This window comes from Danio rerio, chromosome 22 (genome assembly GCF_049306965.1).
Source record: "Danio rerio strain Tuebingen ecotype United States chromosome 22, GRCz12tu, whole genome shotgun sequence".
Classification (NCBI taxonomy): domain Eukaryota; kingdom Metazoa; phylum Chordata; class Actinopteri; order Cypriniformes; family Danionidae; genus Danio; species Danio rerio.
Genome location: NC_133197.1, coordinates 38743483 through 38762480, shown reverse-complemented (window position 1 = coordinate 38762480; position 18998 = coordinate 38743483). Strand labels below are relative to the sequence as shown.

The following is an 18998-nucleotide window of genomic DNA, read 5'->3' as shown; positions in this document are numbered from 1 at the left end:
CTAGCAACCACCTAGCAATGCCTTGCAATGACACACACACACACACACACATATATATATATGGCAATGCTTTAGCAACCACTCAGAATTCCCAGGCAACACCTTAGCAACGGCCTAGCAACCAATCAGAGCATGCTAGCAACCACCTAGCAACACATAAGCAACGAGCTAGATCATCTATAGCAACCACCTAACACCTCCTTAGCAACCACTCAGAACACATCAACCGACTAGCAACATCTTAGTAACCACCTAGAACACCCTAGCAACTGCCTAGAAACACCTTAGCTACCGCCTAGCAAAACCTTAGCAACCACTCAGAACACATAAGCAACCACCTAGCAACGTCTTAGAAACCACCTGGAACACCCTAACAACTTCCTAGTAATGCCTTAGCAACAACTCAGAAGTCCCAGGCAACACCTTAGCAACCGCCTAGCAATGCCTTAGCAACTACTTATTAACACCTTAGCAACCACTCAGAACACCCTAACAACTGGCTAGCAACACCTTAGCAACCAATCAGAACAACCAAACAACTGAGTTGCAATGCCTTGCCAACTGCATAGCAACCACTGAGAACCCCTAGCAACATACCAAACTATATTGGAAACATGCTAATCTTTTGATAACTGTTTCAAACTTAAAACACTTCAGTTATTTAAACTTCACACTTTCAGACTCGGCTTTCTCAAGAGACCAAGTTTGTCTACGAACTTTAAATTTCTAGTTCATTCATTCATTCATTCATTCATTCATTCATTCATTCATACTGTTCAATGAGCGCAAAAAAATCAGAAAAAAACTGTTCAAAAGAACCGAATGGAGATAACGAGTCTGAACAGCAGCGACTCGGTTCACATTGAGCTTCGTGAACGCGCATATGGTAAACGTCATGGGTGTAGTGGGCGGGGTTTTTCAGGACGTACTAAAAGCGTATCGAGCGCTCTTTTCTGTCCTGTAGAGAGAAACACGTGTGACTGAACGGTTCTTACCATCTCTCTCTTTCAGTTATCAGCTTTACTGTAAAAACAGCCCTCAGTCATGGTAAAGCTCGCTAAGGTAAGATATTACCGTCAATCCGTTATTGTCGCTTTAAATGCAGCACGGATCTCAAAATGCGTATTTTCCTGTTTTTATTTTTACATTTGGCGAGAAGGCCCATGTGTGTGAGTTATATTTAGTTTAACATATATAATATTCGTCGGAATGTAAGGTTAAATATTCAAATACTTATTTAAGGATCAGTATTGACGGCTAAAATGAGCTAGCGTGTGTTTTCTGCTTTTCCTGTTTGTGAAGGTAACATGGCCGACCACGCTTCTGCATTTGCAGGCCTCAACAAACACGCATGATGAACATGCGTGGTGAATTTTAAGAAGACTCGTTTTGTGATGTTGTAAAAACAAATTGCGTTGATTAATAAACCCTGGGGAGGTGTTAATGTGTCGTGGATTTAGCTCCAAGGCATTTGTTCGCCATGCGTGGAAAGTAGCTAAATGCTAAACGCCTCCATTTTGGCTCTCTGTAGTGAATGTGGGGGCATTTAACACGTATAAGACCGTGCACTAAACACAATTGCGTTTTAACTCGTGTTTCACTGTTTATATGAGTCAAGTATGTAAATGCGGCACGAAATTTAATTTAATTACGTTATTTCTACTTCGCTGTAGGGTTAACGTGTGTTTTCCACGTGTTACGTTCAACCCACGTGGGATGATCCACGCGGGGAGTTTCGCGAGCAGTACTTTACTTTTTGAGTACTTTGTTACAGATCCATACTTAAGAAATATTCATTAACAGTCATAATTTTATTTTAGTTTATTATTTGTATAAGTACATTATTTACATTAAGTCATGCACTTAATAGTCAAATTTTAAAAGGTTGTACCACGAATGAATTATATGCAAAATCTCCAATAACACGTGTTACACCTTTAGTGATTGAAAGGTAAAAATGTTGGATTTTAGGAACCAATCTAAATATTTTAATTGGTGTTGTGCCAGTCTTGTATTTATCTTTTTTTTTTTTTTTTTTTTTTTTTTTGCACATTTGTCTTATAAATGTATTAATACTAAAGATGAAAAGTTTTAGATGAGAATTCAGATTTTTATGCGAAATCTTACGCTTGTTTATGCAAGATTGTGTTTGTGTTTTAAACATGCACAAGTTACCTGTGAACTTAATGAATGCCAAGTCTTGTTAAATGTACACAAGTCAACATTTGAGGATGGTTAAGACCTTTCATTGGTCAACTATGTCTGTCTTGAGACAACTTGGGTGTACTTTTTTTTTTCCCCCCCTAGATGTTTAGTTTATTTGACCCTTTCATAGCCCTAACTGCAAGAGCTAAGGGGGATGTGCGATTTGGAGAAAATGTCTTGATTGCAATTTTTGTTTTGACAGATTTTTTTGATTTGAGTCAAGATTCAGCTCAGTCTGTTTCACTGCATAGATATGATTATTATTATATATGTTATTATATATTAATAATATTAATTTCACCATTTATTCAAATTAGTTGTTAAATATTCAGAAATTGAAATCATTTTTCGCTTGAGCAAACAGTAAGATAAAAAAAATTACCTTTCCTTTTTGTGCATCAGCTCAAAGTAAGGAGATGATGTAGCTTATTTAAGGTATCTGCAGAATTGTAAAGTTTTAAAATTAAATATATATGAATTTTAGGCCTTAAAGTCTTTAATCCGCTGCACTATTGTGTTGTAGGTCTTAATTTTAAACTGGTCTTAATTTTCCTCTGTAAAGCTATACCCAATCAGGACAGCACCCGTCTAATAACTAACATTATATTTCATAAGTTTAAAAAAAACATCATTTACACTATTTGCATATTAATATGGTTTTATTTATCTTTGCAAAAACATTTGTTTTTAATGATATGGTTTTAACTTGGCCATTAAAAAATCTTTAGTGTTTAGCCTTGTGCAAGTCTGAATTGGTCTTAAATTTGACTTGCTGGAACTTGTAGACACCTTGTTATTATACTTACAATAATATAATAATTGTGAAAGTACACTCCGCAAATTAATGAGACCGATAAGAGGCAGATTGAAAAGTTCTGATTGGGCAGAACGAAAGTGTGCTCACTCAATCGGCTAGTAAGACTTGACATTTGCTCTGAGTGTGGGACATTAAGTACATATTCTACATCGTAGTGCATTAAATCAGAATAATTGTCACTGATTTAAGTGAACATTTGTATAAAAATTCATGTAGGGTTTTTTTTTTCATTAATATATATATAATGACATTTGAGATTTCAAGTGTGAAAAGATTAATAATGGATCATGCTATAAACATGGTGACATTCAGAATTTTGTATTCTTGTCAGCTTTACCAATTGTAAGTTTCTAATTCAATGCAATATGGTTTCAGCTATGACTGTTTATGAAGTATGAACGCTGAGCATACAGATGTATTAAATTTATTGCACTTTTAAAGCTTTATATAGCCTAAACAAGAGTAGCCACACCTCATGATCTCCAAACAAATGCTGAAGTGAAAGCGTTCGAATGCATCAAGATTGAATGTGTCATTGATTGAAGCTTAAACTATATGCTGTCATTTCTGCATAATGGCATCTAGCTAATTTATAAAGGGTGGAACTCGTGTTTAATACATGCACAAGTGCTAAAACAATCTGTTAAATCTTTCTTGCACCGCAGGACTGAAACTGAAACTGAAACCATTTGAGGTTTCTGTTGACTAAATGTGCAAAGCTTTGACTGTCTAGTTGCTAAATCAATTTCTAATCGCACAAATCAACATTTAAATTAATATTTTCATTGCTTGTTTGTTACAGGCAGCTAAAAAAGATGCGCCGCCGAAGAAAAAGGCACCTCCACCTCCTAAAGAAGTGGAAGAGGAATCCAGCGAGGAGGACAGTGATGACGATGAGGAAGAAGAGGTGAGGAGGCTGACAAATAATGCGCTTTATTTTTTTCCTGTTGCTATTGAAAGGTATTTAATGAACTGTGTATTCGGCAGGCACCACCAGTCAAAGCTGTAGCGAAGAAAAACGCGGCTCCTGTGAAGGCAGTGAAAAACGGAAAAGCTGCTGCCAAACAGGAGAGTGAGGATGAAGATGACGACGATGAAGATGATGAATCTGGTTAGCAAAGTTTTCAGTCGTGCATTTTTATTTTATTTTTTTTATTCCTTTGAGTCTGAAGGTCAGGTGTAATTTGCATTGACTTGTACTTCACAGAAGAGGAAGCTCCGCCTCCAAAGAAGGCCGCTAAAGCTCCAGCTAAAGCAGCAGCTCCTGCAAAGAAAGCAGCTCCTGCTGAAGAGTCCAGTGAAGAGGATGACGACGATGATGATGGTATGAAAACTATCTGCCTAGATGTTTATTAGATCAGCAGTTTTAAAGGGATAGTTCACAGTTATTAAATGACTCATTTACTCTCCCTCAAGTGGTTCCTAACCTGATTGACTTTTCTGAACACTGAAGATGATAGCCATTGACTTCCATAGTACAAAAAACAAACTAAGAAGATCAATGGTTACTGGTGTACAAGATGTTTCAATTTCTTTTTATTAGGCAAAGGGTGTGAAATTGATTGCATTTTTTGGGTGGTCTATTACCAAGGAAATTAAATGCATTATCAATTTTAATGAATTTAACCCTTTAGGCATGATTAAAATGTATTACTTTTATATAATCTTCTGTATTTCTAGATGATGAATCCGAGGAAGAGGCTCCACCTCCCAAGAAGGCTCCTGCCAAAGCTACACCAGCTAAAGCCACACCAGCCAAGAAAGCAGCTCCCGTGAAGAAAGCAGCTCCTGCTGAGGAGTCTGAGGATGACGATGATGATGGTATGTAATATTCTGGTTTTAAGTGAAATCAAATGCACAATGCGTCATCTAAATCAATGTCTTTGCTTCCATTTGCGAAGATGAATCTGAAGAGGAAGAAGCTCCGCCTCCTAAAAAAGCTGCAGCAGCGGCTAAACCTGCAGCTAAAGCACCTGCAGCCAAAGAGGAGTCAGATGAAGAGGAGGATGATGACGAAGAGGAGGATGGTGAGTGTTTGATTGAAATATTTTATGAAATGCTGCATGCTTTGTGGTGAGTACTGAAACCTTCTGATAATGCAGTGGGACAAATGTTAAATTATTTTAAGGTGGAGCATTATTGATGCCATCAAAGTGAATGAGCTATGGAGAAAGCTTTATAATACAGTTTTCTACTGGATCCCAGGACATGTTGGACTATTTGTAAATGAACAAGCAGACAAGATTAAGCAGAATAGGATTAGTGCTCAGAAAATATGTAACTTATTGAAATCCAGCCAGTATTTTATTTATTTTTATTAACTCCAGACATGAGATTGTTTACATAAGATGCTGTGTTGCTCATAAGATTTACTTGTGGACATTTACTTTTACTTAAAAGCAGAAGAAATGTCAATGTTGCAACAAAGCAAACGGGTAAACGTATACACTTGTGGGAGGCCCTATTTTTAATGTTATCAGACAACAAATTTTGTCAGGAGAGACTTCAAATGAAGTATGACTCCATTTAATATTGTACAATTTAGCAAAAGTAACCCTTAAACTTTTCTTTCTATATAATTCTGATGATAATAAAATATTTATTTTAAATGCCCTTAATCGTGTGCATTTGTTGCTGTTGTCTCTTTTTATTAAAGTCGTTGTTATTATACACAATTGATTTATAAAGGGCGGTCAATTTGATATTATTTTGCTATTAAATAGCCAGAGAAGCTGATTATGGCGACTGTAAAACAGTGGGTCTGATGTTTGCTTTGAATGCATTTATTAAATATTTCTTGGTGTCTTATGTTTGCCTCAAATCTGCTTTGCATTGGTCTTCATAGATTCAGAAGAGGAGGAAATGGACACAACACCTGCGCCCAAAGCCAAGAAAGCAGGAATGGTGAAGGCCAAGGAGGAGTCTGAGGAAGAAGATGACGACGATGAGGAAGATGATGATGATGAGGAGGAAGAAGGTATATATTTATAACGGTCTTGACATTTCTCTGGTTCCAGGGTAAAAACAAATGTAATTATATGCATGGTATAAAGGTTATTTGTGTATTAACTTATTTATTAATTTTTATTGTGCGTGCATGTGCAGATTACATACAAGTAAATCATGTCGGTCTGTGAAATGAGTCTAGTGGAGAGTTGCGCAAAAGCTCCAGTTAGTCACTGCAGCAATGAGACCAATCTCATGTGAGTGCAGAATTAAACAAATTCACAAACTTGTTTATTAAAACCAATTTTGAGGGCAGAATAATCCTAAATGCCTCAATGGTGCAGCTTCAATGCTGACTAATGTGAATGGCTGTACCTTGGCTGCTTCATTTGCTCATAAGATTAACAAATGTTGCGTTTTCTCAATGCAAAGTGAATCTATCTGAAGTACTGTGTGCCGATCCAAACTTGATGTAGTAATTTGGTGTTTCACTTTCTCTTTACCCTTCAAAGAGCTACTCCTTGCCAATAATATTGGCTTTCTTTTTAAACTGATACCATTAATCTGTTAAATGCATCATTTCGATTGACGGCAATTCGATTAAAAGCTAATTGAATTGGCATTTATCTAGGCAAAGAAGAAATGGTTTATTGCTAAATTCTAAATGCCCTCTTTCTGGTTGTTCGGAAAAATATCCATGATTATAATTTCATCGAATTAAATGAGATGAAACCCGTTTATGTTGTGTATCTGTTTATACCTGTGTATTTGATGCAGTGAATGCATGCTGGCAAAGCTTAAATCGGCTATTAATAACTTTTATGAATTAAAGTTTACCAACTTTAAGCATGCATCTTGTGGGAGAGTGGGTGGTAATAAGTGTCTAATAGCTAACATTTGTACGTTTACTGTAAAGTTTTATTTGAGGACATTTAGGCTGGTTTCAGCTTGTAGTTTTATTTTCGTTTTCATTTTATTTAATTTAATTTGTTAATCCCGTTTCATTTGACCTATTTTTATGCCACATTGCTTAATTTGCTATGGGTTTATTTTTGGCATGCTGGTGTATGTAAAGTCGTGAGTATAGGTTTCTATGATCACCTGGTAATTTTGTAAGTTATTGCTCTTTTGCTTTGAGTATGCTATTCGAAGATCAGTTCAAACTTTCAAGAAGTTTTTAAAATGAAATCAGTTCACTGTATAAAAATATACAACCTTTTTGAAATTTATCAGCTTGCATCAGTTGTCGGCCTCCAAGTCTGAGTTATAGAGATTGAATTTTATGGGGCATTTTTGTTCATGCTTGGTAAATGTGTGCCTCAAACCCCCTTTAAAGGTCTTGTGAAATTAATTTGAAATTCTTTTAGATGTCTCTGTCTTCATATTTGTTGAAATTACATCAAACATTGAATAGATGAGCATTTCAAAGTCCTTCATGTGACCTTTCAGTTCTTAATACTGCAAAGTATTTGTTTTTAGGGCCTGAAATATTGATTTATTTTTCTCCAGAAACCCCGGCCACTCCAGCTAAGAGGAAAGCCGAGACCAAAAAAGAGAAGGGAACGCCGCCGGCTAAGAAGGCTAAAACCGATGGCGAGGGTGAGACTTGTTTTCAATACTTTACCAAGTTATTAAAACTACACATGATGATCAACAAGGGACTTAATACTGATGTATGTGATGTCACCTTATTACTGTTCTGATGCTTGTTTGAGTGTTTAAAACGGGGATATCTTCATCTTTTGTTTGGAGAAATGAAACATTTTTGGTTTCGTATTTGCAGGTTTCAGTCTTTTTTTGGGCAACCTGAACAACAATAAAGACTTTGACGAACTGAAGTCGGCTATCTCAAAGTTCTTCTCAAAGGAGGGCCTTGAAATTCAGGATGTGCGACTTGGTGGAACAAAGTAAGGAGGAAACTGTTATTAAATCCTATTTTTAGGCTGATTCATTTAAATAGAAGTTGATTTGATGTAAGGCTGCACAATAGATTGTTTTAACATTGATATCACAACGTGTGCGTCAGCAATATTCATATCACAGGGTCTGCAATATGTAGTCACTGCATATTAGTATTAATCAGATCAGTATTAGCCTTACGGAGTCAGATTAGCATTTGCATATGTTTTTAAGACCTGAGAGCATTTCAAGAGAGCTTAAAGCATTCAGGGGCACAAAAACAACATTTTGAGGGCATTAATAGCATTCTTTGTATATTTAATTCAGTAAATAAATCTGTTGTTTGACACATTTTCTGTATCTGAACAATGTTTGACTAGAACTATAAAATGCCTACAACAAATATGAAGAAAACCTGTAATATTCCTGTTTGCTTGCAGTTAGTTTAATTTAGATTGTTTGGGATTTTGTAGAGTGTGAATGATGCATTATAATTATTTCTTTCCAAATAGAGCTATTCAAGGCACCTGAAGAGTTTTTCCTATCGTGCTATTGCAGAAAAACAATATTGCAGTGTTGGATTTATGTAAAATCATGAAGCAGTTTTTGACCATCTTTGTCTTTGAAGGAAATTCGGCTACGTTGACTTCGCCTCAGAGGAAGAGTTGCAGAAGGCTTTAGAGCTCAATGGCAAGAAGTTATTGGGTCAGCCAGTCAAACTGGACAAAGCCAGAAGCAAAGAGAACTCGCAGGAAAACAAGAAAGGTAAACCCGCATCTTCTGCTTCACGTAATCTCACTCTACTGAACTCGTGTGGATGCTCTAGATCAGAAGTGTTCAGCCTGGAGAGAGCAGACAATCAAGCCTTACTTGATGAGTTTTGCCCTCTTCATGCTTGAGAGCATGTAGCAAGACCTTGATTAGGATCACGCATTTCAGCTGTGGTTAATTAGTGTAGGAGGTAAACCAGGGGTGCCCAAACCTGGTCCTGGAGGGCCGTTGTCCTACAAAGTTTAGTTCTAATCCCACTCAAGACACACCTGGGCTAGCTGATTAAGCTCTTGACAAAGATGCTTGATGAACCAATCAAATAATAAAGAGCTCAGCATCTTTCCTTTGCTCCCGAATAAAGTGGGTTCAGAAGATTTAGATCCAAGACCTTTAGCTTCTTTCTTGTACTGTTTAAGTCTGGCTATGACCTTCACCATCCTTGCCAAGACAGAGAACTTCACAAGATGCTTTAACTGTGACTTTGTTTCGATATTAAAATCTTGCATCTTTCTAGATCTGGGGTGTCCGGTGTCCAAATTTGGTCTCGGAGGGCCGGTGTCATGCAAAAGTTAACTCCAACCCATATCAGACACACCTGGGCTTTCTAGAAACATCCTTGCTGGTGTGTTGAGGTAAATTGGAGCTAAAATCTGTAGGACACGGGCCCTCCAGGACTGAGTGTAGGCACTCCTGAGCTAAACTATTCACAGGGTTACCATGCTCCTTGAAGGTGTTTGAATTTCAGGCATAGTTAAAGCATTGCATGATATTTCTAATGCACATATTAAGCACAGGATGGACACTTCATGGAGCTACATATGCTGGGGTGTGAACAGGGCCGGTGCATCCATAGAGGCGACCTAGGGCGACCTCAGTTACATTTGCGCATATAGGCGACAGAATAGAGAGGGCGGCATCAGCGACACCACCTCCATCAGCATCCGCTTGTCCTCAGTTATATCTGCGCATAGGGTGACAATTGAGGTCCACGACACCCGCGCGTCCTCTGTTATATCCGCGCATGGGACGGCAGAATAGAGAGGGCGGTGTCCGCGACCCCTCCCTCAGCACCCGCACGTCCTTCGTTATATCCGCGCATAGGGCGGCAGAATAGAGGTCCGCGACACCTCACTTCATTTTCATAACGGGTCCCTTTCGTTTTCACATTGGGGTTGAGGGCGGCGTATTCGTCCTCTGCCTAGAGCGGCCGTTCGGCTTGCTCCGGCCCTGGGTTTGAATTACAAAAGGGCTTTATTTTAAGTCCTTGAATCTGGTGTCCATCAAAGAGTGGGAACCATGTAATTCGCTTCTACAGGAACAGAATTGAACTTATCCTAGATGGTCAAGTACTGATCTGGAGCAGTGTGAAAGAGCTTGTAGTCGCTAATGTTTGATTGTTTGTTGCCCTCAGAGAGAGACGCCCGCACTTTATTCGTGAAGAATCTTCCATACTCAATAACACAAGACGACCTGAGGGAAATCTTTGACCAGGCTGTAGATATCAGAGTACCGATGGGCAACACCGGCACTAGCAGAGGGTAAGAGGAAACTCTGACGCTTCTAAAGTGTTCAATGTCTTGTTTTGAACCAGTTTGATTAGAGGTTTTGTTTTTCCAGAATCGCCTACATTGAGTTCAAGACCGAGGCCATTGCAGAGAAGGCTTTAGAGGAGGCGCAGGGCTCAGATGTTCAGGGACGCTCCATCATCGTCGACTTCACAGGAGACAAGAGTCGGCAGGGCGGCAGAGGTGAGAAATTAACCAGACCTGGAGCCTGTGCTGGGATGCCAGTTTCAGTCTAGTTTGCAAAAGTTCAGGGTTTTTGGGTACCATGAAGATAGTCCAGCCTTAATTCAACTTTTCGTGCATTCACACTACCACCATCGGGAGCGCCATAAGTCAATTTCAACAGGAGCTGGCAGCGACCACTGCCAGAAGCTGCACTTTTTGGACCGCATACGTGTCAAATAGATGTTAGGAATTTAGGGGTCACAAATGGTGTTTTCCAAGTGGCATGTATTGCTCTGCTAATGGGCACTAAGGAGTGGGGGAGAGAAAAAAATTCTGTCCGCTATATTAAACCAGGTTCGTACGGGTGCTGGAAATCCTGGAAAATGCTTGATTTTTAATATAGTCTTCTCAAGGTTAGAAATGCGCTTGGATTTTGGAAAAGTGCTTGAACCTGCTTGAAATTTGAAGTTGCAAGGCCCGAAATTGCGACTGTTTTAGTTGCATATGCACCCAAACTCTTATCTATGCAAGCTCAAAATATATTCGGGAGCATTTGTGCATAAAATTGTTGGTGTGCGACAAGTTTTCATTGCAAAATGTGCATATTTAGGAGACCATTCACGCAGGATTTTTTCCTAAAAACACCAACCGCAGCACTTAAAGTTTAAAACAGTTGACGTATATCTTATTAATTGCAAACGTCATCTCAATAGCAACAACAGTCTTTTCATTAGCTGCAATATTAGTTTAATCTTAGTAAATGCAAGCCCTTTTGCGATGGTGAACGCTCTGCAGTTGCACGACTGACAACATTGTGATGAATAAACGAAAGATTAAATGGAACATTTTGTAATTTATGTGTGGCAAACGCTGCTACCTGCAAACTCCATTTTTCCGGCTTCACAGTGAATGGTTCTGACCCATAAGGATTTAATTTGTTGCACGAATTTTGAATGGCAATGCACATGAAATATTATGAACGATCGGTCATGAAAGATTGGTTGTACACCCAAACTTAACCTGATTATAAGAAAGAGACCAAAACTTAAAGATATCCAATAGCTGAACTTTTTAATATTATTATTATTATTATTATTATTTTACCATTTTTGGGTGATAAATTTCAATAAATCCATGTTCCAAAGTTCAACAACTAAAGGTAAAATGTCTTTTTTTTTTTTTTTTTTTTTTAATAGCACAATGGATATAAATGTGAAAGTACATACAGCATATATCAACATAATTTACCGTGGTGAAGTGCTAGAAAAGCATAAAAATGCACCTTTAAAGTGCTGGAATATGAAGTTGGAAAAGGTGTAAGAACCCTGATTAAAGAGTCGTATTTAATCGAAGTCCTCAACTTTCCACTTCAAAAGGCTCTTTATAATAAAGGATTTTAAGCTGCTGCTGCTGTTACAGTCCTGGGACCAGTTGCACCAGCAGTCTTTGTGACCTAAAAGGACATTAAAATGGGTGCACTTAGTGTTGAATTTTGATGGTTGGAAGGTTTTACATTAACGTTTATTATCTGGTGAATTCAATGCAATCATATGTAATTTCCTGTCATAAACGTGTAGAAATGTAGTTTTCATAGACTTTTTTTTTTTTTTTTGTTTTTGTTAAATGAGATGTTCAGTACTGAAAATCGCCCCATGCATGCCCACTTTATTGGCTCAGCACAAAAATATTCAGATTGAAGGCAACTAGACAGCTTTAACATGTGCACTAGTCTATTATTAACTGCTCTTGCAGCCTTGCCCAGGTCTCAGTTGTGATTTATTCTGAATGCTAACAGTGCGATCTCTTTGTTTTTTCCTGTTCAGGTGCTCCGTCTGCAAGTAAAGTGCTGGTGGTGAACAACCTGGCGTTCAGTGCGAGTGAAGACTCCCTCCAGAGTGTGTTCGAGAAGGCCGTGTCCATCAGAATACCACAGAACAACGGCAGACCCAAAGGGTACGGCAAAATTACTGCAATTTATGAGCTAGCAGATGCCCATCAATGTATTTTCATGAAACCGAGGCTGCCTTCGGGGACCAAACCAAGTTCACTTAGGGTATATTCACAGCAGTCTGTTAGTTCGCTCATAAATGTTACATAAATCTGGTGCAGTTTTGCTTTCAATGCCTTTTTTGAGAAAGTAATTACCTCAGGTCAATGCAGGACAATCAAACACTGCAATGTCTGTTTTGCATAATCTGTATTGGAACTGGGTGTGCACACTGGGAGGTTAATTTCTAGAGCTTTGCTGGTGGTTGCTTGCTTCACGGTTCTTACAGGTGCTGCAAATCCTTGCATTAGAATCTGTTTTCAAGGTTTGAATAGTGCTTCCAGTTTGGAAAAAGTTCTTGGAAATTTAATTAGTTGCTGTCGTATAATTAAACTAATTGTAATGTGTAATGAACATTAAAAATCCTTTTGCATGAAAGCAAAACGATGCATAGAGAATGCAGCGTCATGAAGGAACAATGCAGGACATGAATAATATTTAGATGAAAGATGACCAGATGTTTAAAGGGTGAATGATAGTAATGTTGGGCTTGGAGCACACCTTTCCCTATACTATATGACCATTAGTATTTGATATGCTTGATATTTGAGTGTGATTTTATTAAATGATTAAATGACAGCACTTGTAAGAACCATATTACTCAAACTATAGTGTCTTTTAATTTTAAAAGGTGCAGTGTTTCTGCAGATGTATTGGATTGATGTCAAATCTTAAATGCATCATGTATTCGTATTCCGAAGCTGCTGGTCCTTGGTCATTTGTTTGGTGCAAATACAGCAATGGAATGGAACCATTTCAAAAGATCTGCACCAAACTTCAGTTCGTTTCTCCCCCATTTGCTGCAATCAATATAATCAAGATCTGTTTGAGTCAGCTGAAAGTGATCTCTGTTATATTTTAGGGTTGTTAATTCACTTCAGTAACAATCGGCACTCAAATATTATTGTATTGTTACAATTATAATTTCAGTGCTGATTTGTACCCAGTCAATACTTTTTACAACCCTTGTCCCTTTGGTGTTCCTATTATAGTTGACTCTAAAGACATTAAAGTGATCTTAGACCATTGCTCACACTTAGACTTAGAAAACTTTATTGATCCCGCAGGAAATTGCTTGCGTAATGACTGCCATAACACAGAAACACAAACACAAGACAGAATAAATAAATTAAGTGAAATAAGTCACATAAATCCAACCAATCTATAGAAGGAAACAGCCACAATACATAAATACACAAACTATTATATAAGATATTACACTTAAAAGAATCAGTGGTAACTAATACTATTAAGTCATATATCAAGTAATGAAAATAATATTGACCAAAACCAATAACATTACACAAACAATTGCACACAAAATATTTCAAGTAATAGTGATACAACACTCATTTAAAAAAAACAATGATATTGCACTAAAAATATTTAACACCTAAAAAAAAAAACATACAAATATTGCAGCTAATAGACTATTGCACATCTTAAAACATAATGCACAAACTTCCACACACTAAAACCCAGAATAAGTAAATATACTGCACGAGTAGCAAAGTATTGCATATACAAGGTATTGCATACACGGCTACATCATAGCTCTGATAAGATCATAACCTAGCTTACTGTATATACAGCAGTGAATTTTGGCTTTTAAAAAAAAAAGACAAGGTTTTGAGCAATAAAATATTTCTTTTTATTATTGCTGCACATTTCTGTGACACTAAATTGACCTTTTTTAAAACAAACACTCAGACTGACAAACCAGCCATTGCTACACACTTTCCTCTCCGCATCCACCAGACACTTAAAACTCAGTGTTTTTGGAAAACATTGTGCACTACTTGGTGTGCTTCATCTGAATAAGTGTACTTTACTGACCCCCTGTGGTAAACTAATCTAATCTAAAAATGCTGATCACGCTTCTCATGAGCTCCTCTCCGTCAGTCCAGTGGCGGTGTATGGATTCGCACGAGAAGTAGAGTCAAAATCACAGTTAATCAGGTGTTCTCAGTGTTGCACCGATGTCTGATGTGAGACACTTTAATCTGTCTAGGAAAGATGCTGCAGTTGAATTAATTGTCATATAAAAATAGTTGCATAACCTAATCTATTATAACCTAATCTGATCTATTATTTGTAGATTAAAGTCTTTATAGTTGATGGAACGTAATATAACCAGCCTAAATTCATTTACAAAACCTTAAGTTGTTTCCATCCTTGTTTTAAAGTTCATTTAAGTGTCTGTTTAATTAATAAATGCAAATAGATGACAAGGATTTGATGATTTTTCAGTTAAGTTTCATAGTATGTAGGAGTATCTAAAGCAGGGGTCACCAATCTCGGTCCTGGAGGGCCGGTGTCCCTGCAAGATTTAGCTCCAACTTGCCTCAACACACCTGCCTGGATGTTTCAAATACACATAGTAAGACCTCGATTAGCTTGTTCAGATGTGTTTGATTAGCGTTGGAGCTAAAATCTGCAGGACACCAACCCTCCAGGAACAAGTTTGGTGACCACTGATCTATAGAGTACAACAGTCCAATCAAACTGGAGCAGTTTGAGGACTCAAACCTCCAACCTTCTAAATCTCTTGCTCTTTTAATAGTTTGCACTATGGCTTTTTGGGCTATAGCTGTGATTTTGTAACCGTAAATGTAACTTAATTTTTTCCCCCTCTCCCTTTCTCCAGATATGCGTTTGTGGAGTTTGAGAATGTGGAGGACTCCAAGGAGGCGCTGGAGAACTGCAACAACACAGATATCGAGGGCAGGAGTATTAGATTAGAGTACAGCCAGAACGACAGAGAAAGAGGCGGCGGAGGAAGAGGAAACTCTGGTATGTAGATCAGTGCTTTACTGACAGGTGGAAAGATGCAGCGGTGTATTTACATAACGATATTGAAATGTGACTATTGATGTAAATGTTAGCAGCTGTGTTTGAGATGTAATAAGCCGAAAATGCAAATCGAGACCACCATGTGTATGGGTTTTTATTTTCAAACCTGATATGTTATATATATAATATACCGGATAAAGATTTTAGCTGTGAGTTTTATTTCTAGAAGCCAGCATGACTTGCGTATTGTTTGTATAATTATTATTATTATTTTTAACCTAAATTAAATGTATGATTTTAAATTATTTACGGATTTATTGTCAATGCTGGATGTTAATGGTGTCTCCCACTGTTTCTAGGACCTACGAAAACCCTGTTTGTCAAAGGCCTGTCAGACGACACCACAGATCAGACTCTGAAAGACTCTTTTGATGGAGCCATCGCAGCCAGAATCGCCACAGACAGAGACACCGGATCATCGAAAGGGTGAATATACCGTTCTCTGATTCTCCACCTGATCACGCTTCTCATGAGCTCCTCTCCGTCAGTCCAGTGGCGGTGTATGGATTCGCACGAGAAGTAGAGTCAAAATCACAGTTAATCAGGTGTTCTCAGTGTTTTGGGACGCACCGATGTCTGATGTGAGACACTTTAAATCGATCAAGGTGAAATGGTTCTAAAATGATTACATCATAGAAGGTAGTATTTGAATAGTATAGAATGTGTTCTATTTGGGATTCTATTTTTATTTTCTGTATTGTTTGACAATTTATAAGCAAACTTTTCCGTTTGATAGAGTACATGAGTCACTATCAGAATAATTATTTCAAACAGTTTAAATATGCATATGAGGCAATTTAATAAAATTTGCACAACTCAACATTTTTGTTTTTATTAGTCTATGGCAACCTTTTTGTTTTGGCCTGCCTTTCAATCCCGAAAGAGGGAGAATGATGGGGATGGTTTAGAGATTTTAATTTAATAAAAACCTTTTCTTTGCTTTTGTTATTGTTAAAAGCTATCTGAAATGGTTTTATTGGTGTAAGTTAATTTACATACTGTCCCCCACAATTCCTTGGTTTCCTCACTAAAGTCTTAGCACTTTGACTAGTCTATACAGCTTTGAACTCCACTGTGTTATAAATGTGATTTTGTTTTTATTGCTATGGGTTATCATTTAAAAAGCTGTAATGCTGTCAGTATTTCTCAACCACGTTCCAGGAGAACCACCAGCACTGCATGGTTTGTCTCCTTTGTCTGCCACCCCCATTACAAGTCTTTCGATCTCTACTAACGAGTTGATTTGAATCAGTTAAGGAGACATGGAAAATATGCAGAGCTGGTGGTCCTCCAGGAACGTGGTTGAGAAACACTGTGTTAGATAATACAATTTGAGTTGATGTTTTCTATTAGTAAATAATATTATAAAATAAATTGGGAAATTGCACATGGAAACTTTAGTGTAATTTAGTTTAATATATTGACCTTCAGCCCACGGCTCGCAATATTTGGTTTTTAGCCCTGCATATGAAAACTTTTGGGCACCTCTGTACAACCCCTCAATAAAAGGTCCATAAATTCTCAGTTGACGGATGCATGAATGTTTTGGCCTGTAGTGGCTTGCCTTAAGATCCAGAAATCTCCATTTCTTATAAATGCTGACTAAATGTTGTTTCCGTTCTCCAGGTTTGGTTTTGTAGACTTCGATAACGAGCAAGACTGCAAGGCAGCTAAAGAAGCCATGGATGACGGAGAGATCGACGGAAACAAAGTGACTCTGGACTACGCCAAGCCCAAAGGAGAAGGTGGACGAGGAGGATTCGGCGGAGGAAGAGGAGGCTTTGGAGGACGAGGCGGCGGAAGGGGTGGATTTGGAGGTAGAGGAGGAGGAGGACGAGGTGGCGGATTCAGGGGAGGACGAGGAGGAAGAGGCGGCGGCGGAGGATTCAGAGGAGGAAGAGGAGGAGGTCAGTGTCTAATATACACTTCTTTGGGGATTTTGTGTGTGATATACATAATGGAGAGCAGCAGCCTAAATTAAGCCAGGTCTTAACAGTCTGTCCTGTTTCTAACTGTGCTAGTGGTTTAAACGAGCTCTTTATTTCGTTTCAGGAGGCCGAGGTGGATTCGGGGACAGACCACAAGGAAAGAAGATCAAGTTTGATGATTAAAGGTTTCACTGAATGAACTGTTTTCACTGCTTAAATCCTCGTTGTCAGAGCGTTTCTAGGACATTCCAGAAGGTCCCGGTGATGTACAGAGCCCCCCGTCCCCCTCGCCCCTTTAACTGTGTGAGTTCTGCAGTGTCCCGCCATCCCTCAACATTAATGTGAATGTTGTAATAATGCTCTGCTGGTTTAGGTACATGTTGTACATGCAACAGTTTCTTTTCCCATTTCTCTTTTTTGTTACAGTGTCTATTCCTCCCTCTCTCCTCACTTTATTTCAAACCCAATTTTTATTTAATTTGTTTTTTTAAGTTTGCTTTAGGGTGCCAGATTAATGTGCAGTACCTTTTTAATGTGCAAAGCATATTGTAACGTATGCATAATTGACTCCTGTTTAGTATTTAGAGATGTAAATCTGTATGAAAAAAGATTGAATGGGATACAGACCGAAAACAGCACGTGTTTTGTGATGTCAAATTTATATGTAAATTAAATTTGGCTTTGACTTTAGGGTTTTTCTTTTCCTCCAGTTCAGATTTTTTCATGATGTAAAGAACCATTTTGATTAAATATGGTTTTTAAACTACTTGGTTTGGTCTTTATTTTCGTAATGGCAGATGCATAAAATCAAAATAAAGCCTGAACAATAAGTGTGTGTGTAAATAAGCACACAAACACTGCTGGAATATGTTAGAAAAGAATGTGTGCAACTTCTCTGCATTTACATTTAATGGCATATTGCTCAAATTGCATCCCATCAGTGGCTTGTTTAATTAAGTAAAATCACAATTTGTATTATTCTGTAGTGTAATTTATTCATGTTTTCCTACTAAATTTAAAATAAAATTTTGCTAGTATATGTTGCTAACATGTTATTAAATGTGCTAGTTCAATATTTGATGATATAAAACATGTTCACTTGTTGTAAAGTTAAGAAATCATTGTCAGGACAAATACAAACATTTTAATCAATCGTCTGTGTCCATGTTAAAATTAGAGGTCCCTCTTTATATTAAGTGTCCTTAACTACTATGTACTTGCATCAAAAAAAATTAAATGCAATGTACTTTGTGTTTATAATGTATTTGAGAACACTTGTAGTGCTTTTGAGTTGGGATAGAGGTTGGGTTATGGCAGGTTTGGTGGCATGGGTAGGTTTAAGGGTAGGTTAAGGTGTAAGGGATGGTCAACAGTGTATTTACAAATGTAATTACATGTATTTAATCAAGTATACGTACACAGTAAATACATGTATTAACACAAAGTACATTGTAACGAACTATGTATTCCTATGTAAGTACATATTAGTTAAGGCCACTTAATATAAAGTGGGACCAAATTAGAAACATCACACCTTTAAATCAAAACTACTATTAACATGTAACAGTCCATTCGGAGAAACATAATTTCCAAATCTGGCTGCAAGTTAATGTGAATTACAAACTAGCCTATTAATTGTATTTTATTAACCTCTGTCCCTAGTCCTAATAATAAAAACAACACATTTATAGAACATGGGCTGCAGTTCTGCTACAGCCCTAATTAAACTGATGCAACTAATCAAGGTGTTGAAAACTACTAGAGACTATAAGGCAGGTGTGAGTTAGAGGTGATTGAAGCTA

At 37.7% G+C, this 18998-nt stretch overlaps 1 protein-coding gene and 2 non-coding genes across 6 annotated transcripts; all 3 read left to right on the top strand.

The window, feature by feature from the left end:
- Positions 1-910: 910 nt before the first annotated feature.
- ncl (nucleolin) lies at positions 911-17962 on the top strand. 4 transcript variants are annotated; one of them, NM_001076652.2, is made up of 17 exons: positions 911-1062; positions 3825-3929; positions 4010-4133; positions 4230-4346; positions 4703-4842; positions 4920-5049; positions 5868-5999; positions 7478-7567; positions 7752-7875; positions 8496-8632; positions 10050-10176; positions 10256-10386; positions 12192-12321; positions 15063-15208; positions 15568-15694; positions 16895-17175; positions 17321-17962. In NM_001076652.2, the coding sequence occupies exons 1-17, from the start codon at positions 1045-1047 to the stop codon at positions 17377-17379; spliced, it is 2118 nt and encodes a 705-aa protein (NP_001070120.2). In that variant the 5' UTR covers positions 911-1044; the 3' UTR covers positions 17380-17962. The 4 variants fall into 4 exon arrangements, 2 of the variants coding, with proteins under 2 accessions (NP_001070120.2, XP_005170604.1); XR_012397491.1 differs by having other exon boundaries at positions 958-1062; positions 4703-4843; positions 4924-5049; positions 15568-16395; positions 16563-17175; XR_012397492.1 differs by having other exon boundaries at positions 958-1062; positions 4703-4843; positions 4924-5049; positions 8496-9531; positions 9753-10176.
- LOC137489060 (small nucleolar RNA SNORA75) lies at positions 14291-14414 on the top strand. Its single transcript, XR_011008364.1, has one exon. It is a non-coding gene; the product is annotated as a small nucleolar RNA SNORA75 (small nucleolar RNA).
- LOC137489059 (small nucleolar RNA SNORA75) lies at positions 15730-15860 on the top strand. Its single transcript, XR_011008363.1, has one exon. It is a non-coding gene; the product is annotated as a small nucleolar RNA SNORA75 (small nucleolar RNA).
- Positions 17963-18998: the final 1036 nt, after the last annotated feature.

Coding starts and splice junctions, on each gene's coding strand:
- ncl (NM_001076652.2), top strand. Junction 3,930..4,009: donor ATGACGATGAGGAAGAAGAG/GTGAGGAGGCTG, acceptor TGTATTCGGCAG/GCACCACCAGTCAAAGCTGT. Junction 4,134..4,229: donor CGATGAAGATGATGAATCTG/GTTAGCAAAGTT, acceptor TGTACTTCACAG/AAGAGGAAGCTCCGCCTCCA.